Source organism: Emys orbicularis, chromosome 5 (genome assembly GCF_028017835.1).
Source record: "Emys orbicularis isolate rEmyOrb1 chromosome 5, rEmyOrb1.hap1, whole genome shotgun sequence".
In the NCBI taxonomy this organism is placed as follows: Eukaryota; Metazoa; Chordata; order Testudines; family Emydidae; genus Emys; species Emys orbicularis.
In genome coordinates this window covers 27,356,625-27,378,102 of record NC_088687.1, presented here as the reverse complement: position 1 = coordinate 27,378,102, position 21,478 = coordinate 27,356,625, and the positions used below count along the sequence as shown (strand labels likewise).

Here is a 21,478-nt window from a genome sequence, read left to right as displayed (position 1 = left end):
AATATACTGACATGCGTATTAAAAATTTGGTTTCCAGAAATTCTTACATATGTAACTTTTAAATTCATATTCATTCTGCTAACCTTGAACTCATAAATGTTTGTGGGAAGCAAACACAAATAGGGACAAACACAGCCAAAGAACATTCATGTGACAACTCAAAAAAAATTATTTACAATTTTTGTTCAGAGCATTCAATACCTATAATTAATTTGGGACTCAGTCTTGTTTTCTGAATCATGTCTTCCTTTCCACATTAACTATTATCTTAATTTCATACTTTTATCTCCTCCTCAAACTGGCACCCAAGTAAGTGAGGTAGCTAATATTTTGAGACTGTGTCAGTATATTTCTGGTTTTATTAGTAGTGATACAATGTTCTAGTTGAAGGCTGTTGTCTATATTCTGCCTACGAAAGCTACCAATGAAGAATACTGAACGCGTGTATCAACAGTAGCGTGACCGGGATTAATTGAGCTCCCAACCAGACTTTCTTCACTAGTATTACAGCTCACCACCATTAGTCTGTGTGATTGAGTGTTTTGTGCCCTTGAGATATTCCCGGGAATAAGAAAAATGACAAAAAAGAATCATTAAGGACTTAAACGCCTCCCATTTTAAAATAATGCTTTTGGTGATATGGACCCAAGCATTTTGGAAAGGGTTTGGTCAACTGGGAAGAGACACGGCAGAAGTGGTCACTCCCCTTCGGAACCGAGAATGGAACTCAAGATTCCAGAGTTTCGCCATTCCTCCACTGTCAGCAAAGAACTGTGAAACCCACTGGGCAAAGTGTGTGTCTCCATCCACTTCTAGTGCTGGTTCACATAACAGTAATGGGTTGTCATCCTCTGTCAGTTACTCCAATAGCTCAAGTGGCACAGGTCTGTGTGATGGATATAAAGGTTCCAACCCTGCTGATGAAGCATGGGGATGTCAGTGTGATGCCACATGACTGAATTTGTATTTTCAGCTTCCTTTTTTAAAAAGTTAGGAAATTACACCAAAAAATCCTTAAGTTAAAAGAACGTTACTAAGCTTGCAACATCAAGCACTCAAAAATTAGGAAATGCCACAATTAAGAGTGCCTGTGCAACCTTAATTCAGCCCCTTTGTGCATAAGCACTTTGATACAGTCTTTGATTACATGATCACATGCTTTTATTTCCATAGGACTCCTGCTTCATTCAATGCATAGTACGGACCTGCTCTGGAGAGGAATCAGAGCTGTGTTAGTAAAGGAGGCTGTTGTCTATAAGTTCCCTGCCTCATTTGTTGTACAAGTTGAAAGGTGTGTAGAGAAGGAGGCAAGGGATTACAGGAAGAAAAAGGATAATCTCATGGTGAAGGCAGTTGAATGCTGCCCTGGACAACTGGATTCTATGCCTGCCTTTGACAGTGAGTTCCAATGCGACACTGCGCAAGTAACTTGCACCAAACTTTTCCACAGGAGATCACGGATTATGCGTTTCTTATTTTCTCAGTGCCTGATTTGAGATCCTGGGGTCTGATGTGCTGAGCATTCAGAACAGCAATGGAAGCTGTGCTTTGAACATACGGAAATCAGGTTCTAGGTGTCTCAAAAGGGCCACCAAAAATTAATGGATATACCTCTATCCCAATATAACGCGACCCGATATAACACAAATTTGGATATAACGAAATAAAGCAGTGGCTCGGGAGGGGGGGAGGGGGGGAGAGGGCCTGCGCGCTCCGGCGGATCAAAGCAAGTTCGATATAATGTGGTTCCACCTATAACGTGGTAAGATTTTTTGGCTCCTGAGGATGGCATTATATCGGGGTACAGGTGTACTTCTGACAGTCTCTTTATGCCTCAGCTCCCCATCTTGTAAAATGGGGATAGTACCCTTTAGTCTCACAGAGATGTTGGGAAAAAGAAAGGTTACTTACCTTATAGTAACTGGAATTCTTCAAGTTGTGTCGTCCCTCTGGGTATTCACTGTGGGAACGCATATGCTCCTGCACCCAGAATAGGAAATTCTTCAATATTAGCGTCTATTGGTCCACATAGTGCCTCCTCGTGCTTTCAGCCAAGGACATAAAAGGCAGTGTGAACTGACCACCACTCCAGTACTGTCTCTGCCATGAATCACGTGATGACGCGAGCAGAGGGGAAGGAAGGCAGGTCATGAATACCCATAGGGATCATACAGCTTGAAGAGTTACTGTAAGGCAAGTACATTTTCTTTCTTCTTTGATTGCTGACCCTATAAGTATTCACTGTGGGTAACTCCCAAGCATACTTGTTGAGGATCAGGGTGCAAGGAAGTATGCTGTACCATAGAGTGGGGGATCACGGAGGCGAAGGACAGCCCCTCCCAGCCATAGCTTGGACATATCTCTGAACAGGGGATTTCCTGTAAGGAGGCTATTGATGCTGCTTCGGCTCTCACAGAGTGGTCCTTGACAATTTGAGGAGGATGGGGTTTCATGAGATCATAGCAAAGGATGATGCAGGAGGAAGTCCATTTAGAGACCCTTTGGGAAGAGATAGCTTTCTAATGTGACAGACAAGCTTGGGCACTTCTGAAAGGGAGCCGTTCCATGCTGTTAGAAGGCTACAGCCCTGCACACATCCGAAGAATGAAGCCTTGTCTCTCCTATGTTGTGGTGAGGCTTGGGGTAAAACACTAGAATGCAAACAGTCTGGTTAAGGTGAAACTCAGAAGGAACTTTAGGTAGGAACTTTGGATGTAGTTAGAAAGAAACCTTGTGAAAAACTGCAAAAGGTAGGTCCAGCATAAGGATCCCAAGCTCTCCAACCCTTCTAGCAGAGGTAACTGCCATCAAGAAGGCGATTTTCATAGAAAGGTGAAGGAGGGAACTTGGAGGGTTCAAATGGTGGTTTCACGAGTGCAGAGAGGAAGAGGTTCAGATCCCAGACAGGGACTTGTTTTGAAATGGGAGAGAATGTCCTTATGATGCCATCAGTTGCTCTGCAGTAATAGGGTGAATAAAGACTGAGTAGCCCTCCATCTGGGGGTGGGAAGTGCTGACGGCTGCCAAATGTACCTGTGGGGAGCTGACTGATAAGCCGGTCATCTTGAGTGAGAGAAGATATTCCAGAATGACAGGAATGCCCAGTGCCACTGCATGTAAGTGATGCTGCTGGCACCAAAGGGAGAATTGCTTCCACTTTGCAGAGTAGCATTTCCACGTAGAGGGTCTCCTGCTGTTATTGAGGATGGACTGAATTCCCTCATAGCATACTCTCCCTATGCATGTAGTTCATCAACAATGATGCTGTCAGCTGTAGAGATGTTGGGCTTCAATGTTCCCTCATTCTGGGAAAGCAGGCTCCAGAGTGGTGGCAGGTAGATACATGGGTGAGAGGCTAGCTGTAGTACGGCGATAAACCAGATTTGCCTCAGCCACCAAGGCACCATAAGGATCACTATTGAGTTTGATCTTCCTGAGTACGCGAGAAAGTGAAGGTATGGGAGGGAAGGCATACATCAGTGGTTCTGACCACTGCACCAGGAAGACAGCCCTTCTGATAATGAAGCCTTGGGCTGCCTGGGTGCAGTATGCCAGGTGCTTTTTGTTGTCTCGGGATGCGAAGAGATCCCAAGATGGAAACATTCATTGTTGGAAGATGTGTTGTGCTATTGACGGGTGATGTTCCCAGTCATGTTCTGTTTGTAATGACTGCTGAGACTGTCCACCAGTGAATTCATCACCCCTCAGATGTGTACTGCTCAAAGGGTGATTCCTTGACTGATGCATTGGTTCCAGAGGTGGACCACTTCTCTGCAAAGCAGGGTGGATCTTGCTCCTCTCTGCTTGTTTATATGGTAGAAGAGGTTCATACTGTCTGATCTGACCTCTAAGTGGGTGGACTGAATGATGGGTAGAAATATCTTACATACCTTGTGAACTGCTCAAAGCTTGAGTAGGTCAATATGTAGCCTGGATTCCTGAGGAGACAAGCCTTGGCCTGTTTGGTTGTCAAGATGTGTTCCCCATCCTAGTATGGAGGCACCCAAGATGACTGCATTTGTAGGTGGTACAGAAATGAAAGGGAACCCCATGCATACTTTGTCCTTGTTCTCCCAGCAGGTGAGCGATGTCAACATGTCCCAAGGAAGAGAGACTTTCTTGTCCAAGGGAGTCCCTTTTTGAGGCAGACTGACAATAACCAGATTGAAGGCATTGTAAGTACAGTGACATAAGCGCACATCACCATGTGGCCCAACAGGAACAGGTAGAATAGGGCTGCAGTCTGAGGTGAAGCTGGTCAATGAGATCCCTCATAGCAAGGAATTGTTCCTGAGGTAAGTAGGCCCTCACTATGTCTGAGTTCAAGTTCACCCCAATGAATTCTATGGTTTGTCTGGTGTGAACATGGACTTGTCTAAATTGGCTTGCACTGCAAGTGAATGAAAGAGTTAAAATGAGATAGTGGGTGTTGCATGTACCTCCTGGTATAACTGACCAGCAAACAGCCCGGTCATCCAGCAAAGAAAGTACTGGTCTTCCTGGTCTGCGAAGGTAAGTGGCCACCTCTGCAACAACTTTTGTAAATACCCATGGGGCAGCCGAGAGGCTGAAAGGGAGCATGCTGTAGTCAAAGTGTTCTTGGCTCACTATGAAGCACAGAAATCGTCTGTGAGCGGGGTGAACATCCACATGAAAATATGTCTTTCCAATTGAGGGCTATATACCAGTTGCCTGAATTGATGGAGAGTATTAGAGAGGCCAGAGTGGTCAGTTATTCTGAACTTTGAGTGTTGTATGAAGAAATTCGATTGTCTGAAGTCCAGAATGGGCCTCCAGACGCCTTTCTTTCTGGGGACGAGGAAGTACCTAGAGTAAAAGTCTTCCCTGTGTGAGAGGGTGGTATAGTGTCTATTGCCCCCAATTGAAAAAGGCAGTCTGACTCCTGTTTCAGAATCCTCTCATGAGAGGGGGTCCCTGAAAAGGGACAAGGAAGGTTTTTGTCTTTTTTTTTGGAGGGGGGAGGGAGCCATTCTAGCATGTAGCTATTTGATAGAACGTCCAGGACCCACTTGTCCATTATAATAGCATGTCACACCAGGAGAAAGGGTGTGACAGTGGGCAAGGGAGACTGGCTGTCAACCCATAGATGTCTCATCTAAACAACTTTCTAAGACATGGCTGCAAAGTAGAGGACAGGGGTTCAGGTGCCTACCCTGACATTTCTTGGAGGTTCATACATCATTTGTAGGAAGAAGGCAGTGGTCAATGCTGAGGCAGAGGCGGCCTGGAGTATTTTCTACAGGGTACCAGAGTATAAATAGCCAGAGGAGGGTAGCTTGAGAGTATGCAGCAACTCATTGGTTTGGTTACTAAAGAGGTTGCTGCCATCAAAGGGAAAGTCCTCAATGGTGGTTTGGACCTCTTTGGGGAACCCAGAGCCTGCAGCCATGAAGCCTGTATCATGATTATTGAGATAACCATGGAGCCTATTACTGTGTCAAGGGATGCCTGAAGGGAAGAACTTACTACTAGCTTTTCCTCATCCAGAATGGCCTGAAAGTTAGGTCTGCATTCCTGAGGAAGTTTACTCATGAACTCTAAAATCTTGTTATAATTCAAGAAGCCATACTTCAACATCAAAGCTTGGAAGTTTGCTGTTCAGAATGCTAAGCTAACTGAAGAAAATAGATTCCAAAGGAATCAGTTATGTCATTTGGCATCTTTATCTGGTGGAGTGGATTTGGGTTGGTGTCGCAGGCTTCTTTTGTAACTGCCTGGACTACTAGGGAATTGGGATTAGGGTGGGAAAACAGGAATTCCACTCCTTGGGTGGCAACAAAGTAGTGTTTTTCAGCCCTCTTTGGGGTCTGGGCACAGGTGGCAGGAGTGTGCCCGATCACTCTGGTAGGTTCCATGATGGCCTCTTTTATCAGGAATGTCACTTTGGAGGGCATTGTAGCCTGGAGGATATCCAGGAGCTTGTGTGCCAGATCCTGGATCTCCTCTAGTGGAAACTGGAGAGCATCTGCAATTCTCCTGAAATGATCCTGGTACTGTTTAAAATCATCTGGGTGTAAGGGGGAGGCTGGTGATACTATCTTATATGCAGAGGATGAAGAAAATCAATCTGGTAGCTCTGGTGGTATTGGCGGTTCTGGCTGATCCTCCTCCATCAGCTGCTTCTGTGGGGGCCACCATTGTTTACCTGGTGTCAAACACTTCTGGGCACAGAATGTTGGGTCCCATATTCTGGTGAAAGAAGTAAGGGTCCCCGGGGCCACAACAGGAATGATGGGATGGGTCACAGGGATATGGAGATGGACCTCACAATGGATACCATTGGTCCCTGGGTCAGAATTACTGATGGTGGGGATGCAAGGGAAGGTGGCTCTCAAAGCCCCGTCTGGGCTGATGGCTCTCCGTTGGGTATCTGGAGAGACCATCAGTACTGGCTCATTTGCAACCGATGAATAGGACCCCTCACGTTCCAATGGTGGGGCTGCGGGATCTAGTTCCAGCTGACTGGGACTACACACAGATGGAAAGTGAAGTGGATGAGGCCGATCCTCCTGTTCCTGGTACCAGCATTGAAGGGGAGGGGACCTTCTACAGCAGGATTGATTCTAAGAGAATCAGAGACTTTGGGTCCACATACATAAATAAGTCCTCCAGGAGAGCATAGGGAGTCCTCTTTGGGTGAGCTGCCCATAGTCTTGGGCTTTGTCTGGACAGTATATGCCTTCTTGGAGGTGGCAGATCTGTGTGGGGGAAGTACTGTCGGAGCAGGGGAAAAATGATCCCTTCTGACCTTACTGGAGTTCTTAACGGTCCCTCACTATGTGGTTTCAGGGTACTGCCTTTTCTCTACAAACTCCGGGCACACCCATTCCAGGGCATGGAGTCTCGGGCAGTGTCAGAGAAAGGGGCAAGATAGACTCTTTTTCGAGGATCCATCAATAGATTTATCCCTCTTCTTGCATTCGCTCTTATATTCCTCATGCTTCTGCTTGGTACTGAATACCCATAGGGACCAGCACTCATAGAAGATTAATGTTTGTGAAACACTCAGATGCTATGCATTGAGTACCTTAGAGGGGAAAAAAAACCATGAGGAAATCAGTAATGCTGTCTTCAGAGGAAGGTTTGAATAATATGCAGTAAATAAGGCCTAGGGTCACACACTGAACAATGAGGAAAAACAAAATACTGAATAGCTGCTCATTCACTGAGCACTGTCCATTCTGTTCACTGAATGAGGCAGGAGTCCTGTGGGATCATGTAATCAAAAACTATCATAATGTATATGCAAAAGGGGGTGGAATTAAGGTTGCACGTACAACTTTAAACTCTGACATTTCTTAACTTTTGAGTCTTTGACTTTGCAACCTTACTAATGTTCTTGTAGCATAGTTTGTGTATGTAATTATATATATAACCTTCATGAAACTAGAAATGCTCACCTCACTGAATCTTCTCCTCTAAGGGTTAGTTCTGTCAAACTGATCCTGGTGAATACTGAGAAGGTACAGAACAGGAATGGGGTGGCCACTCTCTCTCTGGGATAAGGATTGACTGTGAACTTAACTTTTACACTGATGTCCCTTATTCCTAAAACTGCTTCTTTCATATCTTCCTATTTCTCCTGTTTCTTTTCTTCATGTATGATTAGGGGCTCTTTGGTTCTTCTCTCCTACCTGCTTCTCATGCATCCTACCTACTCTCTTTAGTGCTTTTCAACACCCATCTGTGATAATCCCAGTTTCCCCACTCTGGACCAAGTTGGTAGCTAATTTCCAGTGACTGACAGATCCTGCTGTTTTCACTGAATTATATACCTCATGCCTAACCCTAGTTATTTCTTACCTCTGTTTACTTTTGTGCTAACATACACAAAACTATCGATTCATATTGGACTAGCCTCTGCGCGCCTCTCTCTCTCTCTCGCTCTCTAAACAAATTTTGCTTCTAATTAGTATCGTTAACACTTTTAATGGCCTTTATAGACATATCAGGAAGGGACGGAAATGTTTTGATAAATAGACAGCTGACACTGGATGCTTCTCAATATTTCTGTGAAGTGTTCTACATTTTTGATATGTTTACCATCTCAGATAACCACCCTCTCCTTCTGCCACACCCCCCACCAAAAAATGGGAAGAAGACTGGTGGTGAGGAAGGGAAGGAAGGAAGAAGAATAAGAACATTTTAAGAATCTAGTGTTAATAGATATCTGAGGTTTAGCTGCTTTTTTTATTACCTTCACTAATATCTTGATTGTAGACTCCATCTGGTTCTATGTCAGAGGGGATCATAATGTGCCAAGTGGTCATCCTGGCTTCCGCTTCCAGTCCAAACCCATCAACACCGCTACAATAAATTTAGAATGAACAGAAGCAGATAGGGTTTAAGAACTGAAGTGGTTAATCTTTCTGTGGTATCATCAAACTGAAGCAACGTGTACTGCTACACGGGCAGAGACATGTTTCCGGTCCCTCTTGTTTTGGGGATATGCAGCTTCACTCTGAGCTGCAGTTTCATGAAGAAGGGCATGATTTTCTACTAAAGTCACTGGGGAAAGATAGGGTGGAACTTGTACAATTCAAATTAATGACAAGTGTCAAACGGGAAGCATTAGATTCCTGCTGGTATTAATACTCAAGAGACTTTGGATAAAATACAAAGAACAAACCAGGAAAAAAAATTCACTGGAAGAATATGAATATCCAGAAAATTCAGATATTTTACACTATTAAAGCTTAATAAGGCTGATGAACAAGGTATATTCATGTACCAATATCTTAACATAGTTGTGGAAAAGGAGATAGGATTATACCCCTAAGACTATTACCCAATTGTAATTTTGTTCAAGATGAACCATTTCAGTTATCTTGCACTTTCCTGGCATCAAACATTATAAACAGATATCCACAATTTTGCCAACTGTTTGTGATTCATCAGTAAGCAGCCATAGCTTAGAGAGGAAGAAGAAACACTGTACAAGACTGACTCTAGTATGATGAATTTAAGTCTGAGGCACTTACCTTCCCATATGCAGATTAATCAGGCAATGAGCTAGACAGCAGATGAACTCCTGATCATGGTTCCCGGGTCCCAGAATTAGGTTTCTGTTCACCGTAAGGACCCTTAGAGAATCAAGGAGAGCAACTTGCTGAGGGACAGTTTTGTGTGCCCTTGAGAACTGATACAAGATGGTCCTATTCAGGCAGTGATAAACAGCATCCAGTGATAACCCCTGAGATCTTCTTTTTGACTGATGGAAAGTACAAAACAATTAATATAATGTCAGATAGTGAAATCTCCACACAAACTTATTTCTTCAAATCCTACACTGATTTTTTTCAAAAAACTTTCATTTTACTAAAAGATCTTTGTACTGATTAATTCCCCCGCTCAATCCCAATATGTATTAATGATTTGCCTGCCTGGAAATGAGAACTGAAGTCATGCTGATAAATGGACTGATAAGAATTTTGTTTTATGGCAACTTCTATGTTAACTTATTGAAATGCTGTGTTCTAATTTCCACAACAAAGCTTCTCAATGAGATTCAGTGGAAGAGGAGGAGGAGGAATCTTTGGACTCATCTTACTACAGAAATACTCCCACAAATTCATAACAGTTTTAAATCTAATTAATCTGAAAGCAAGTTAACTAATCCACTTATAAAAATGGTTCCCAGCATCAGAGTCTTATCTATGCTGCAGCAATGGTTTTAAGCCTGAATAATCAGGAAAATATCCCTAGAATAGACAAGACCTCTCTCTTCATCAGGCACTCAGACACCAGAGAGATGAATACAGCATACTCAGACAGGTATATGAGTCAACCCTACTATCAAAATATTGTATCATATCAGAACACTGACCTACTACATATAAACACCAACAGGTCATGCTATGATGGTGCAGACTCAAAAAGGGGAAAAAAAGAAAAAGGCTGAGGAGAAAAGCCCATATATTTCCAAAGACAGAGCACTAACAAGAAAACTTTCATTGCTCTTTTAGTCTCCTCTCCCAGTTTGGCATGAGAATGTCTAAACACTATGTATGCAAACCTGCAAATCCTTTGGTATGTAGCAGCCTAATACATTTCTCTGGAATCTTCATGCACTAAGGGCTTGCAAAATGACACCTAAGATTGTTCATATCTTCAATAATATAACTGCCAAATAATTTGTGGAGGGCCCAAGATGTTGGGGATGAAGGGGGAAATCTTGTCCTGAGTTGTTTCCATTCATCTAGGCATTTATATCATGTTTATCATCATCACACTGCCAAAGAGAAAGATAAGGTGGACAACCGTCTCTTTCACCACGCTTGCTGTTAAGGGGGTAAACTATGCCAGTCCAAGTTGCAAGGCAAGACCGCACAGGGCTCACAAAGGGAGAAAACTAAAAATTTGACTTTCTTGCTTATGTTATATTAACTTAAAAAGCTTTGCAGGCTAAGGAAGTTCTAGTTTCCTTCAAAATACAGGCAGTCCTCAACTTTACGACGTTTGATTTACGACCAACAGCACTTTCAACGTTTCTGAATTGACACCCTGATTTGACTTATGACAATTGGTTTCGACTTTATGACGCTCAGTCCTGCAATGGACTGTCTTGCGGTTCCGAGTTACAACGTTTCGACTTACAACGCAATTTTCAGGAACCAATTGTGTCGCAAGTCCGAGGACTGCCTGTATTAAGCTAAACTCCATTTTAAAATGCGCACGCTATTTAAAAAATATTCTCTTACAAAAGACACCACACCTTGGAATCAGCACCAGTAGATGAAATTATGCAAAAAAGCCTAATTTATTTATTTAGATATTTACAAGCTACAAAAGAGCGTGAGTGTGCATCTAATGCTCTGGACAATCTTTTAAAACTAATTAAACAAATATGCTTTCTCTGGGGCTGGGACCATCCTTTTGTTCTGTGTTTGTAGAGCACTGGGGGGTCCTGGACCATGACTTGGGCTCCTAGGCACTATAGTAATACTACTACTACTATGAAGAACTGTTACCTGTGCAATTAGCTGAATGATGAAGTCTACAAGAAGTTTGGATTCCTTGTTGAACATGCCCTGCCAAAGCTTATCCACCACACGCTGTGTGAAATAAAACACATTGTTCACCAGCACCTGGTAACTACCACCACTTGTAATAGGCAGAGATGCATCTTCACCTAAATTACAAAAGAAAACAAAATTATTTAAACAACAGCAAAAAAACCCACTCTCCAACCACCTATGTGTGTTCAGCATGCCCAATAGCTTTCTAAAGACTAATTTCTTTATTCTGCAACCTGGAGAAAGTGCTAGTCATCTGAATGAAATGCTACCTGGAATTGTTAGTCAAACAATAGGAGCTTAATGTTGTATGCAATATATTTATTGAACTGTAATAGTGGCAATGTGAAGCGGGCACTGAAGGCATATTTTTAATCACAGACCAAAACAAGGAAGGAAGAAAAACAATGCCATATGTGCATATTAAAGGATGTGTTAATATTTGTTGGGTAAGGATTTACTCCACCAACTCATCTCTCTCTAAGAGGACAGAGCAGAGGCACACAAGTACAACTCCTTGTGCTCATGACTGAGTTCATGAAGTCAATAAGATGATCTTTTGTATCCGTTATTGGTCTGATATAAGAGAAGCATCATGGACACCTGATTTTGTTCACCTTCTGGAGCGTGATGGCTAACAAGATCAGCACAACATCCATGCCATACCCAAGTCTAAAGCTACTGAAAGGATTCAAGGAAATCGGAGGCCTCCACACAGTTGCCTCACCACAACCTCCCCAATAACATTTTTCCAAAGAAGGAAATTCAGATAGGAGAATAGTTGGTGAGACTGTTCCCATCAAGAGATGGTTCCTTATGCATGGAGACCTCCTATCCATCATTTGAGGATTCCTGCATATTGGTCTCCCAAAGGAAGGCACTAAATCTCCATGAATGATGCACCTCTATATTTCTCTCTTACGCATACACAGCACCTAGCACCGGGGACCCAAAATTGCTACTGTAATACTAACCACCACCAAGTTAATTTGATACATCAAGTTTATAATAGGAAGGTATATCTGTATTTTGTCTAATGCCCAATGGTGTGTGTATTCACCTGCTAACATGAACACCTATACTTCATTTGCACATGAACTAACACACTGTTAAAAAACAAACACCACCTACGGCCAAAATATATGCTTGTGTGGGTTTCTTCCTCATGACAGGAACAACAATTCCACGTCTGAGTTCACCAGCAACAAAAAGTTAAAGTGAATTAGCGTTCTCAGCAGGATGTACATCTGCTGACAGAGATTCCGAGAGGAATAAGAATTCGGAGATGAATGCACGTAGGGAGCTGGGGACTTTCAGATGGAGTGTACTATTTACTAGAAATTGGTCTGTAGACTGTCATGTTGATATTGTTCATATTAAACTAGTGCTAAACAAAACCATTTCCTAACAAATAACAGATCTTAGTTTACAACAACAGTCAAAGTCCCCGGGGTGTCTCATGCAGTCATATGCTAAGCACAGCCCTTGCCAGAAGCTCTGCTAGTTTCCTGTTTCCTTACGACTAGCTAGTAGCTAGCTCTTATACTGCTGATGAATGGAGTAGAAGGAAATAAGGATTCCTCTTCCTGCTTCTGCAACCGCATGAGGCTGGCCATAACAGCAGTCCCGACACTTGGGGAATATAGGGGCAGTGCCTCAAACTGTTTCCCCCCAGGAGCAGTTGGGTGAGAACCAGATGAAGCCATGGCTCTGCCCTCCACCCCAAAGGAGATGGTCAGGCACCCTGGATGGGGATAAGAGCATGCTACTCCCTTTAAATGGGTTTGGTAAATCACTTCCCCCTCAAAAGCAGCCGCCAGCCCTCAAGGGATGGTGCCGCTCTGAGTCGCAATGCCTTCCAGTGCTCGCCCACAACAGTAGGTTTATGCACAGCCCCTTACCATGGGCTTCGTGCACATAGCACAATCTAGTCCTTTGTCAATACATACAGTGATTTTTAAAACAGTTGGTATCTTGCTCCCCACTGGCCCTCACCTGGTAAAAACTGAGGATCAATAGGAGTTCTACGCCAACTGTATTTTATTTTTTAATAGAGAGCTTATTCTGAGGCACTGTAACAAGCTGACAGTGTTTGCCTCAAACTCCCCACCATTAGCAGGTGTTGATCTTGCTGGGAACCATTAAGTGGGTTGCGTTCACTCACTGGTGCAGTTGACTTGTTACCCCTCCCCCCCTCCATATACAAGGGAAGTGAGAACATTCCTCATGCAGACAGCTAGAATGTAGAACAGACAAGTCTTGAAGAAAGAAATCCTGGGGCAACCAAGCCTGGGGAGAAGGCTTCAGTTGAACTGACGTAACTAAAAGGGAAGGCAAATCTGAGGAGAAGGTTTGATATGGGGTTTCATGTACTATTATTTTGGAATTACTGTTAATAAATTGGACCCTAGGAGGTATAACTTTTTGGATCCTGCAAATATTTAGTTTTGTTTAAAAAGAGATAAAGTCCCATCCCTGCATGCTTCTCCATTCTCTCTGGTTCCAAAAGAAGATACTATCTCCTACAGATGATTTCATAAACAATAACCATGGAAAAGGGAAGCAACACTTGACTGAAAATAGGCTGCTGCCATTTTTAATAACAGCCTCCACAAAATCTGCAATTGGTGAGCAGGGGACAGTGACAAATTTGTTCTTTTCTGACACTCCTAAAACCAGACTAGGAGGAAAGGGAAGGACAGGGGAGAACTTCAGTCTCACCCTAAAGAGATGAGAGGAGATAGAGGAGTTAAGCAGAAAACCCACAAAGGCCTCAGAGATCCAAGTTCGGCCACGGAGGAGGGATTGGGGAATAGGGCAAAGTGAGAATTCCTGGGGAGTTCAGCTGATGAGTATGAAGTCAACCTGGGCACTAGTCTCAGAGCCATCTCAATGATCATCTGCCTCTCCTCTGTCAGTCCTTCATACTGCCATCTAGATAACAAGCTTTTCAGGGAAAAGGACAGTGTCCTGTTGTGTTTGCTCAGCTCCTTCACAATGAGGCTCTAATCCCACAGAGTTCTCTTGGCTGTTGCAGTAACATAAATAAAATAATAAAAGATGGGAAAGGAAAAAAGGCCAACTTTTAGCAATCTAAGCCCCAGACACAACTAAAACTGGGGGAAGGGCAAGCCCTCTGTTGAGGGGAAGAGAGCATAATTGATGGTGCAGGGCAGGGATGATAAAATTCAGTCCCATTTCCTCTTGCCTCCTTTCTCAGCCAAATTTTTTTTGGTTCATAATTGTAAAACATGCTTCACCTGTATAACACTTTTTCAACTCCCAACGGTTCACAGATTGGGCATGATGGAGATTTGCTGTCATGAGTGTAAGAAAAGTAATATATCCCCTTACATATCAAGGGACAAAAAGATACAGAAGATAAGGAGAAACATATCTTAAGGAAAGGGGGAAGAAGAGATTAAAAACAAAAACAAAACCACCAAAGACTGATGTTGGCTTTGGTAATGGAGAATGGATGACATGTGCATCAATAAATGAAAAGGAAATAAGAAATTACCCAATAAAACATCAGCTGCAAGTAAGTGGTCCATCACACTGTCCAAAATGTAAGTCTGAAACTCTTTCTGCTGTGTCCTTGTTGATCTTTCAGGGGAAGCCTACAACAGATAATCAATAGGTAGAGAAAGCTGCTTTAAGGAAAGAGCCGCAGAACAGAAAGAGATACCATATGCTGACAACTATGGTTATTCCATGGAAATTTTCACCTTGTTAGGTACATAAAATCTAAGGAGGTTATCAATTATTTATTTGTTATAAATAAAAACATCTAATTTTCTGGAACACACATGACTGGGACCCATCCAGCTTTGGCAAGAGAGGGACTGGATGATCTTTCTCCCATTAATGACTTCTAAGCCTCTTGGACTACATTTATCCAATTATAACCCTGCCTTACTTTTATAGGAGAGGCTTTAATTTAAGTTTAAGGATGGAGTTCAATCCATGGGTTGCACTGTATCATTTTATACTGAATAGAGTGAGTGTTATTTTCATTTCCATAAGGCAGATTTCTGTTTTGCCAGCCTATTTTCTCTGTAACAGAAACTACTAAAATATTAACAAATAATTTGTTACAATATTTGTAATGGGAAAAATAGACTTATTTCCTTAGCTCACACTGGCACCCACTAGTGTGTGTCACACTTAAATTAACTATTTGAATGAATATAAACCCAAAAGACTTTTTTTTTTAATTTCAATATTAGCTTTGGGATAGCGACACAAACACACTTCTGAAGCTCACACAGAGAAACCATGAAGGTTATGGAAAGCGACACTGCATACAAGGCCTCTTTTTCTACCTGCTCTTTAAGAGGCAACAGTTTTATTACAGTATATTGCTAATCCTACCTAGCTGAATGTTCTCTGCCTTCTCTCTCTGTTGGCGTACCCCAGGACTGTAATATCAGTACCCTTCCCCCCCATGCCACACTGTCTGAGCCAGCTCATCAGCTTAAATAATCAATTACCACCTACATATGGATGTCTTTTAAATAACCTCTCCATGCTTGACTGGGATTGTATCTCTTTTAAGTTATTTTTAAGCTTCAAGGTATTAAACAACGGAGAGCAAAAAAACAAAACGTTAAAAAACATGAGCACATAAAGTGTCTCTAAACTCCATTGGTGGATGTTAAATGACAATTTAAAACCATTATATAAATCAACAGTAGTCCTGATATTCAACATTTAGTACAACCTCAAAAAGCAACTGCATACGAAAAAAGTTTCATATGAAGTTTACTATGTAAAAAGAGCAGGAAAATAGCAGTCCTACCTCTAGCAGGAGGTCTATTAGTGGAGTCTGCTTGCTAGCAGGTGTGAGGCAGAGGTTATCTATTATGAGCACACGCATGAAGTCAAACACAAACTTCTTGGCAGGATGGTTGGTTAGGTAGGTCTTGGAGCCCACATTGCAGTACTCTGATTGGCTCCTGTTCATGCCAGTGTCGGCTGCAAATGCTCTGAACTCTTCAGCTGGGGATCCAACTTCATCATCAAGATCAGTAACCTGTGAAAAAAATTAACATGTTAAAACTCTACAACTTTGTCATTATTTCCTTAACTGCTACTGTTTTTTTCCATATTATTTTATGTTAGAGTTATTTATTTACCCCATAATTCTGTTTCTCTGAAGATACCTTTTTTGAAAGATGGTCATTCCCAGGTCTCAGCTCCCCAGTGTGAAACAGGATGAACTCCCCAGCTCTCTCTTTTTTTAAAAAAATATATACATATACATACATACATTCTTTTGTGATAATGAAGGGTATCATGGCAATTGTGAAAGAGTTCCTTGTAATGTATTATTACACCAAAACTATATAAGCAACATAGCAAGATTCCTAATAATGAACTTTAAATACAATCTAAGGGTACGTCTTCACTACCTGCCGTATCGGCGGGTAGCAATCGATTTATCCGGGATCGATATATCGCGTCTTGTTAAGACGTGATATATCGATCCCCGAACGCGCTCACCGTCGACTCCGGAACTCCACCAGAGCGAGCAGCGGTAGCGCAGTCGACGGGGTAGCCGCGGCCATCGATCCTGCGCCGTCTGGACCCCAGGTAATTCGATCCAAGATACTCTGACTTCAGCTACGCTACTCACGTAGCTGAAGTTGCGTATCTTGGATCGATCCCCCACCAGTGTAGGCCAGCCCTAAGAGAGGCATTCCAGTTTAGGAGGATTTCCCCACCCCCACCTTAAATTCACTAATGGGTACAAACTGTAGTCTTTTGACAACAGTTGAGATTTACCAAAAGTGAACAAATTTCTAACTCTAGCTAAGTATCATGCACATATGGAAAGTATAATACATATTTGTTACTTAAGGGGAATAAAAGTTTTGAAAGACTGACCCAGGCACTGTTTTCACTACTATCCATAGACACTATTCAGGTTTTTCAAGTTATCTTAAGATCACAAAGGAGTTGGGCAGAGATATTTTCCTACTATTCCAACATTTTCCCACATTATACACCAAGTCATTCCTCTCATTCTAAACAGCCTTACAGGTATTTCATTTCCATCATGCCTTCGGTGGGAAAAAGGTAAGAGAGTTGTAATTTCACAATTAGCAATCTGTTTTCTGTAAAGTAATTTACAAGACATTTATAATTTCATAATTAGCACGCTGCTATATGCAATATATTTTCAGTTCATGTTAACTGAACAAATCAGTTGAAGTGAATGAATTATGAGTGCACCTATTTCAAAAAGACACACTAGTCTGTACATTTCCAACTCTGTGCCTATACCTGGGTATGGCGACATTATGTCAATAGCTACATCTACTAGAAGTAGTTTGTGAAGAGATATTATTCTCCATTAAACTTCTTCACATCTCTGGTTATATTTTTGTCAACATTTCAATCAATACAACTGTGCTACAACATCAGCCATGGATAATCACTCTTTTCCTTTCCCTTATTTGCTCTGTAAGTATGATGGTGTGATCTGTAATGTGACATTCAGAGTGAAGCAGCCAACAAGGAGGAAATTCCAGCAAGCGGCATGTAAAGAAGGCAACACAAACAACGAAACTCCTACCTCCTCTTCAGGTTGGAATGTAACATCTATGGGTACGTCTACACTGCACACTCCTTACAGCAGCACGTAGAGTATATACACTGCATATCTTCTTTGCATGGGTATAAACAGCAGTGTAGATGGCGAGGCACTGTTAGGTGAGTAAAGACATGCCCCAACCCTTAGGGTCTGTACCCCACATAGCTCTCTACACACCCAAGCAGTGCCTCAGCTGTCCACATTGCTATTTTTAGCAATGTAGTATCACACTGCTGGGTGGCTTTCCATTACAGGGAAAGGCTTTGGCAGCGAGGAGGCAACAGGGAAAATCTCCAGCAGCTCCCTTGTGCTGGAGTCTTTTCCCATTGCCTCCCAACTGCCAGAGCCTTTCACGGACATGTGTAGCAACACACTGCAGTGTGGATGCAGCCTGCTTTTCACTATGGCATGTGGCTATATGTACCTACCGCCTGCCACCGCCAGTGGTTTGCAGTGTAGATATAGCCTCAGATAACAGAGGAAGGATGGTCTTGTGGTTAAGGCAGTGGAGAGGGATTTGAGAGAACTATGGTTGTAGTTTCAAGGCTTTACCACATGCTTCTTCTCTGACCCTGGGCAAGTAAATGAAGCTATTTGTGTCAGTTTCCCTACCTGTGAAATGGGGCCAATATTGCCCCATCTTACCCAGAAGGGGTGCTGAAAAGGGTAAATTCATTAAAATCTCTGAGGTGGTCAGACAATGCACCAAAGAAAAATATTCTATAAAATGCATACATCTCCCCCAGAGCAATGGATTGAAATTTCATAGTAGATTGTGCAGCAACTGACCTCCAATTTAGCGTTAAGTTTTTTTTAGTCATTTGTTCATATTATAGATCAAGGCCTGATTAATTTCATCATCTAATTAGACATAAAATATTTTCTTTAAATGGTGAAAAATAACACGCTCTTGGTCTAAGAATCTAGGTATAAAAGTCCATCTCAGATCAGTAACAATCCCTTTAAAAAATGGAGTTCATAAAAGAAATGCCAACAGGACCTCAGAGAAGCATAATGTGACCCTGCCGTAACAACCACTACATACCTACTTCTATCTTATGAAGAAGTCTTTAACTTGTAGCCTATTCACCGTGGCTATGCTGTCAACTGGCTAACATTTGAGGGAACTGACAGGCAAGTGAAAACTCAATAGCCTAGCTGGAGTGTATTCTATTTTTCAGTTACCTACCATCTCAGAGTAAGGTCGGATGTTGAAAGGAAACACGGTTGCTGCCAATGCACACAGGAACTCTGGACTCATCCACATTGAAGTCAGGTCTGGAACATTGTGATACAAATATCGAAAGAACTGCATCAAGGTCACCGGATATTCTCGAAGCCAAGAGCCTTCTTCCTCTGACTGCCAAGGCTATGTTGAAAAGAAATTGCAAAAATTATTGTAGATGGCAATAGTTAAAAAAGAACTCTCTTTCTAAAGTACAGTAGCTCCTCACTTAACGTTGTAGTTATGTTCCTGAAAAATGCAGCTTTAAGTGAAAGTGAAGTGTTAAACGAATCCAATTTTCCCATAAGATTTAACGTAAATGTGGGGGGTTAGGTTCCAAGGAAATTTTTTTGGGGCAGACAAAAGGCATTATATACTGTACAGTACTGTACTGTGGTTGGGAAGTGCCCCTGGCTTACCCCACACAGGCACAGCCCGCTGCAGGCAAGGACGCTAGGAAGCACCTTTGCAGCAGCAGCGGCAGCTTCCCCAGAGAAGAACAGGCTCGGACTTTGCCAGGAATGTTCCAGGCCCGCCTCTTCCTGTCCCCACTCCACTCCAGGCCCACCTCTTCCCACCCCCACTCCACCTCCTCTCCAGAGCATGCCACATCCCTCCCCTCCCCCCCCAAAGTCCTAAGCGCCACCAAACAGCTGTTTGGCGGCGCTTAGGACTTTCTGGGAGGGAGGGGGAGGAGCGGAGATGCAGCGCTTCCCCGCTCCTGCCCCTCCCTCCCAGAAAGTCCTAAGCATGAAGTGCTGGGAGGGAGGAGGAGGAGCGGAGAAGCTCCGCGTCTCCACTCCCTCCCCACCCCCGAAAATCCTAAGAGCCGCTAAACAGCTGTTTGGCAGCACTTAGGACTTTCTAGGAGGGAGGGGGAGGAGCAGAGACACGGCGCTTCCCCACTCCTGCCCCTCCCTCCCAGAAAGTCCTAAGCGCTGGGAGGGAGTGGGGGGAGGCGGAGAAGCAGAACTTGTGCAATGCTCCCTTGTAAAGTTGCTTTCTTCCACAGAATCTTACAAGCAGGCAGCCAAACGACGTTATAAGGGAGCATTGCACAACTTTAAATGAGCATGTTCCCTAATTGAACAGGGACGTAACACTGAAACAACGTTAAGCGGGACGACGTTAAATGAGGAGTTACTGTAATGTATTTTCTTAAAGAGCAATAGCTGTGTCACAGTGCAAGCACAAACGCCACTTGACAACTACTGGTATGTCTAACCTATTTCATGTTATGAAAGAAAGGAAATAACTTTCCCCATATAAATGTAACAAATTTCTAGCTAAGTTAATATTTAATGCCTATCGGCATGCAAAGAATATCATATGATTTTTTAAATGTAATATTAGGATATTATATCTAAATCTATGCTGCCTACACACACAATTATTCATAGTGCCTTTAGCATGCAACTGCAGTCTCAGAATTGCTATCTCTTGGTGCAGTTGCACCACACTGAAAAGAATACCAATACAAGGGGAGTAACATGAACATAGGCTATCAAACACGAGATAGAGCAGAACTCTTAACATAACCCTCCCAAATAATATTACATTTCTTAAGGCAATTCAAGATGAAACTCAGTCTCTTGGGTGGTGGGAAAAAATACATATCTTACTGATGAAGAAACCAGAGACTCGGTCCAAGAAGTTTGCTGGGAGATGCTTTCTAAGGGGGAGGGAAAGTGGCAATACAGATGGAAGAATACCACCATCCAGGGCCGTCCTTAGGCATACGCGGCTGTGTAGGGCACCTGAAAATTTGGGGCACCTCCGGGACCGTAAGTGCCGAATTCTCATCTTGCCAGTGGTGCTCGACTGCCCCACTCAGCTCCAGGCCCCGCCCCCACTCTACCCCTTCCTGCCCCTGCTCCACCCCCGCCCTGCCTCTTCCCTGCTCCTCCCCTCCCTCCCGGAGCTTGAACACCGTGAATCAGCTGTTCGCGGCACTCTGGTATCACTGGGAGGGAGAGGGAAGAGTTGGCAAGCGCGGGGCCACCAGCGCGAGAGGAGAGGGGCAGATGGTTGGTGCCGGTGGGTGCTCTGCACCCACTAAACTTTCCCCGAGGGCGCTCCAGCCCCGGAGCACCCACCCACAGAGTCCACGCCTATGACTGGGGCAGCAGGTAACAGCGCGTCGGCTCCCATACTCCCAGCGCATGCTGCAGTCTTCTTACTAGGCAGAAGGCAGGTGCCGTATTCACAGAGCCGAATGTACTGGTGTAGGGGCACTAGTTGCGCCGGCATCGGGGCACCAGTATAAGGGCACCAGTATTCACAGAGCCAAATGTGCCAGTCTGGGAGTCTCTTCTTGCAGCTCTTGTGACCATAATCCCTGGTGGAGTAGCAGAGTGATGTGTATCCATTAAAACAATTCTCTCTAAAACGCAGATTGGATAATTTCTGCAAAAGTGAAAGAACTATTGCATGGGAGATCGTTTGAACAGATACACACACCAAGCCTAAGTAAATATGGGAATGTCAAGCTCTCTCTTTTGATGAGTTTAGAATCAGCATTTAAAAAAAAATACAACCCACATTTCCTGGCACCCAGTGGATTTCCACCAGCATGAAGCTATTAATAGTCAGTGGACTTGTCTGTATGTGGATGCTTCT

The 21,478-nt window shown here is 43.2% G+C and overlaps 1 protein-coding gene across 1 annotated transcript in view; it reads right to left on the bottom strand.

Annotated features, from left to right (window-relative positions):
* WDFY3 (WD repeat and FYVE domain containing 3) overlaps positions 1-21,478 on the bottom strand; it is a 241,607-nt gene that overhangs the window by 56,119 nt on the left and 164,010 nt on the right. Inside the window, exons 33-38 of the mRNA XM_065404726.1 lie at positions 18,824-19,003; positions 15,838-16,071; positions 14,557-14,656; positions 10,992-11,152; positions 9,003-9,232; positions 8,219-8,328 (exon numbers count right to left, since the gene is read on the bottom strand). Of these exons, the coding sequence (XP_065260798.1) occupies positions 8,219-8,328; positions 9,003-9,232; positions 10,992-11,152; positions 14,557-14,656; positions 15,838-16,071; positions 18,824-19,003 (1,015 nt within the window). The remainder of the gene's footprint in view (positions 1-8,218; positions 8,329-9,002; positions 9,233-10,991; positions 11,153-14,556; positions 14,657-15,837; positions 16,072-18,823; positions 19,004-21,478) is intronic.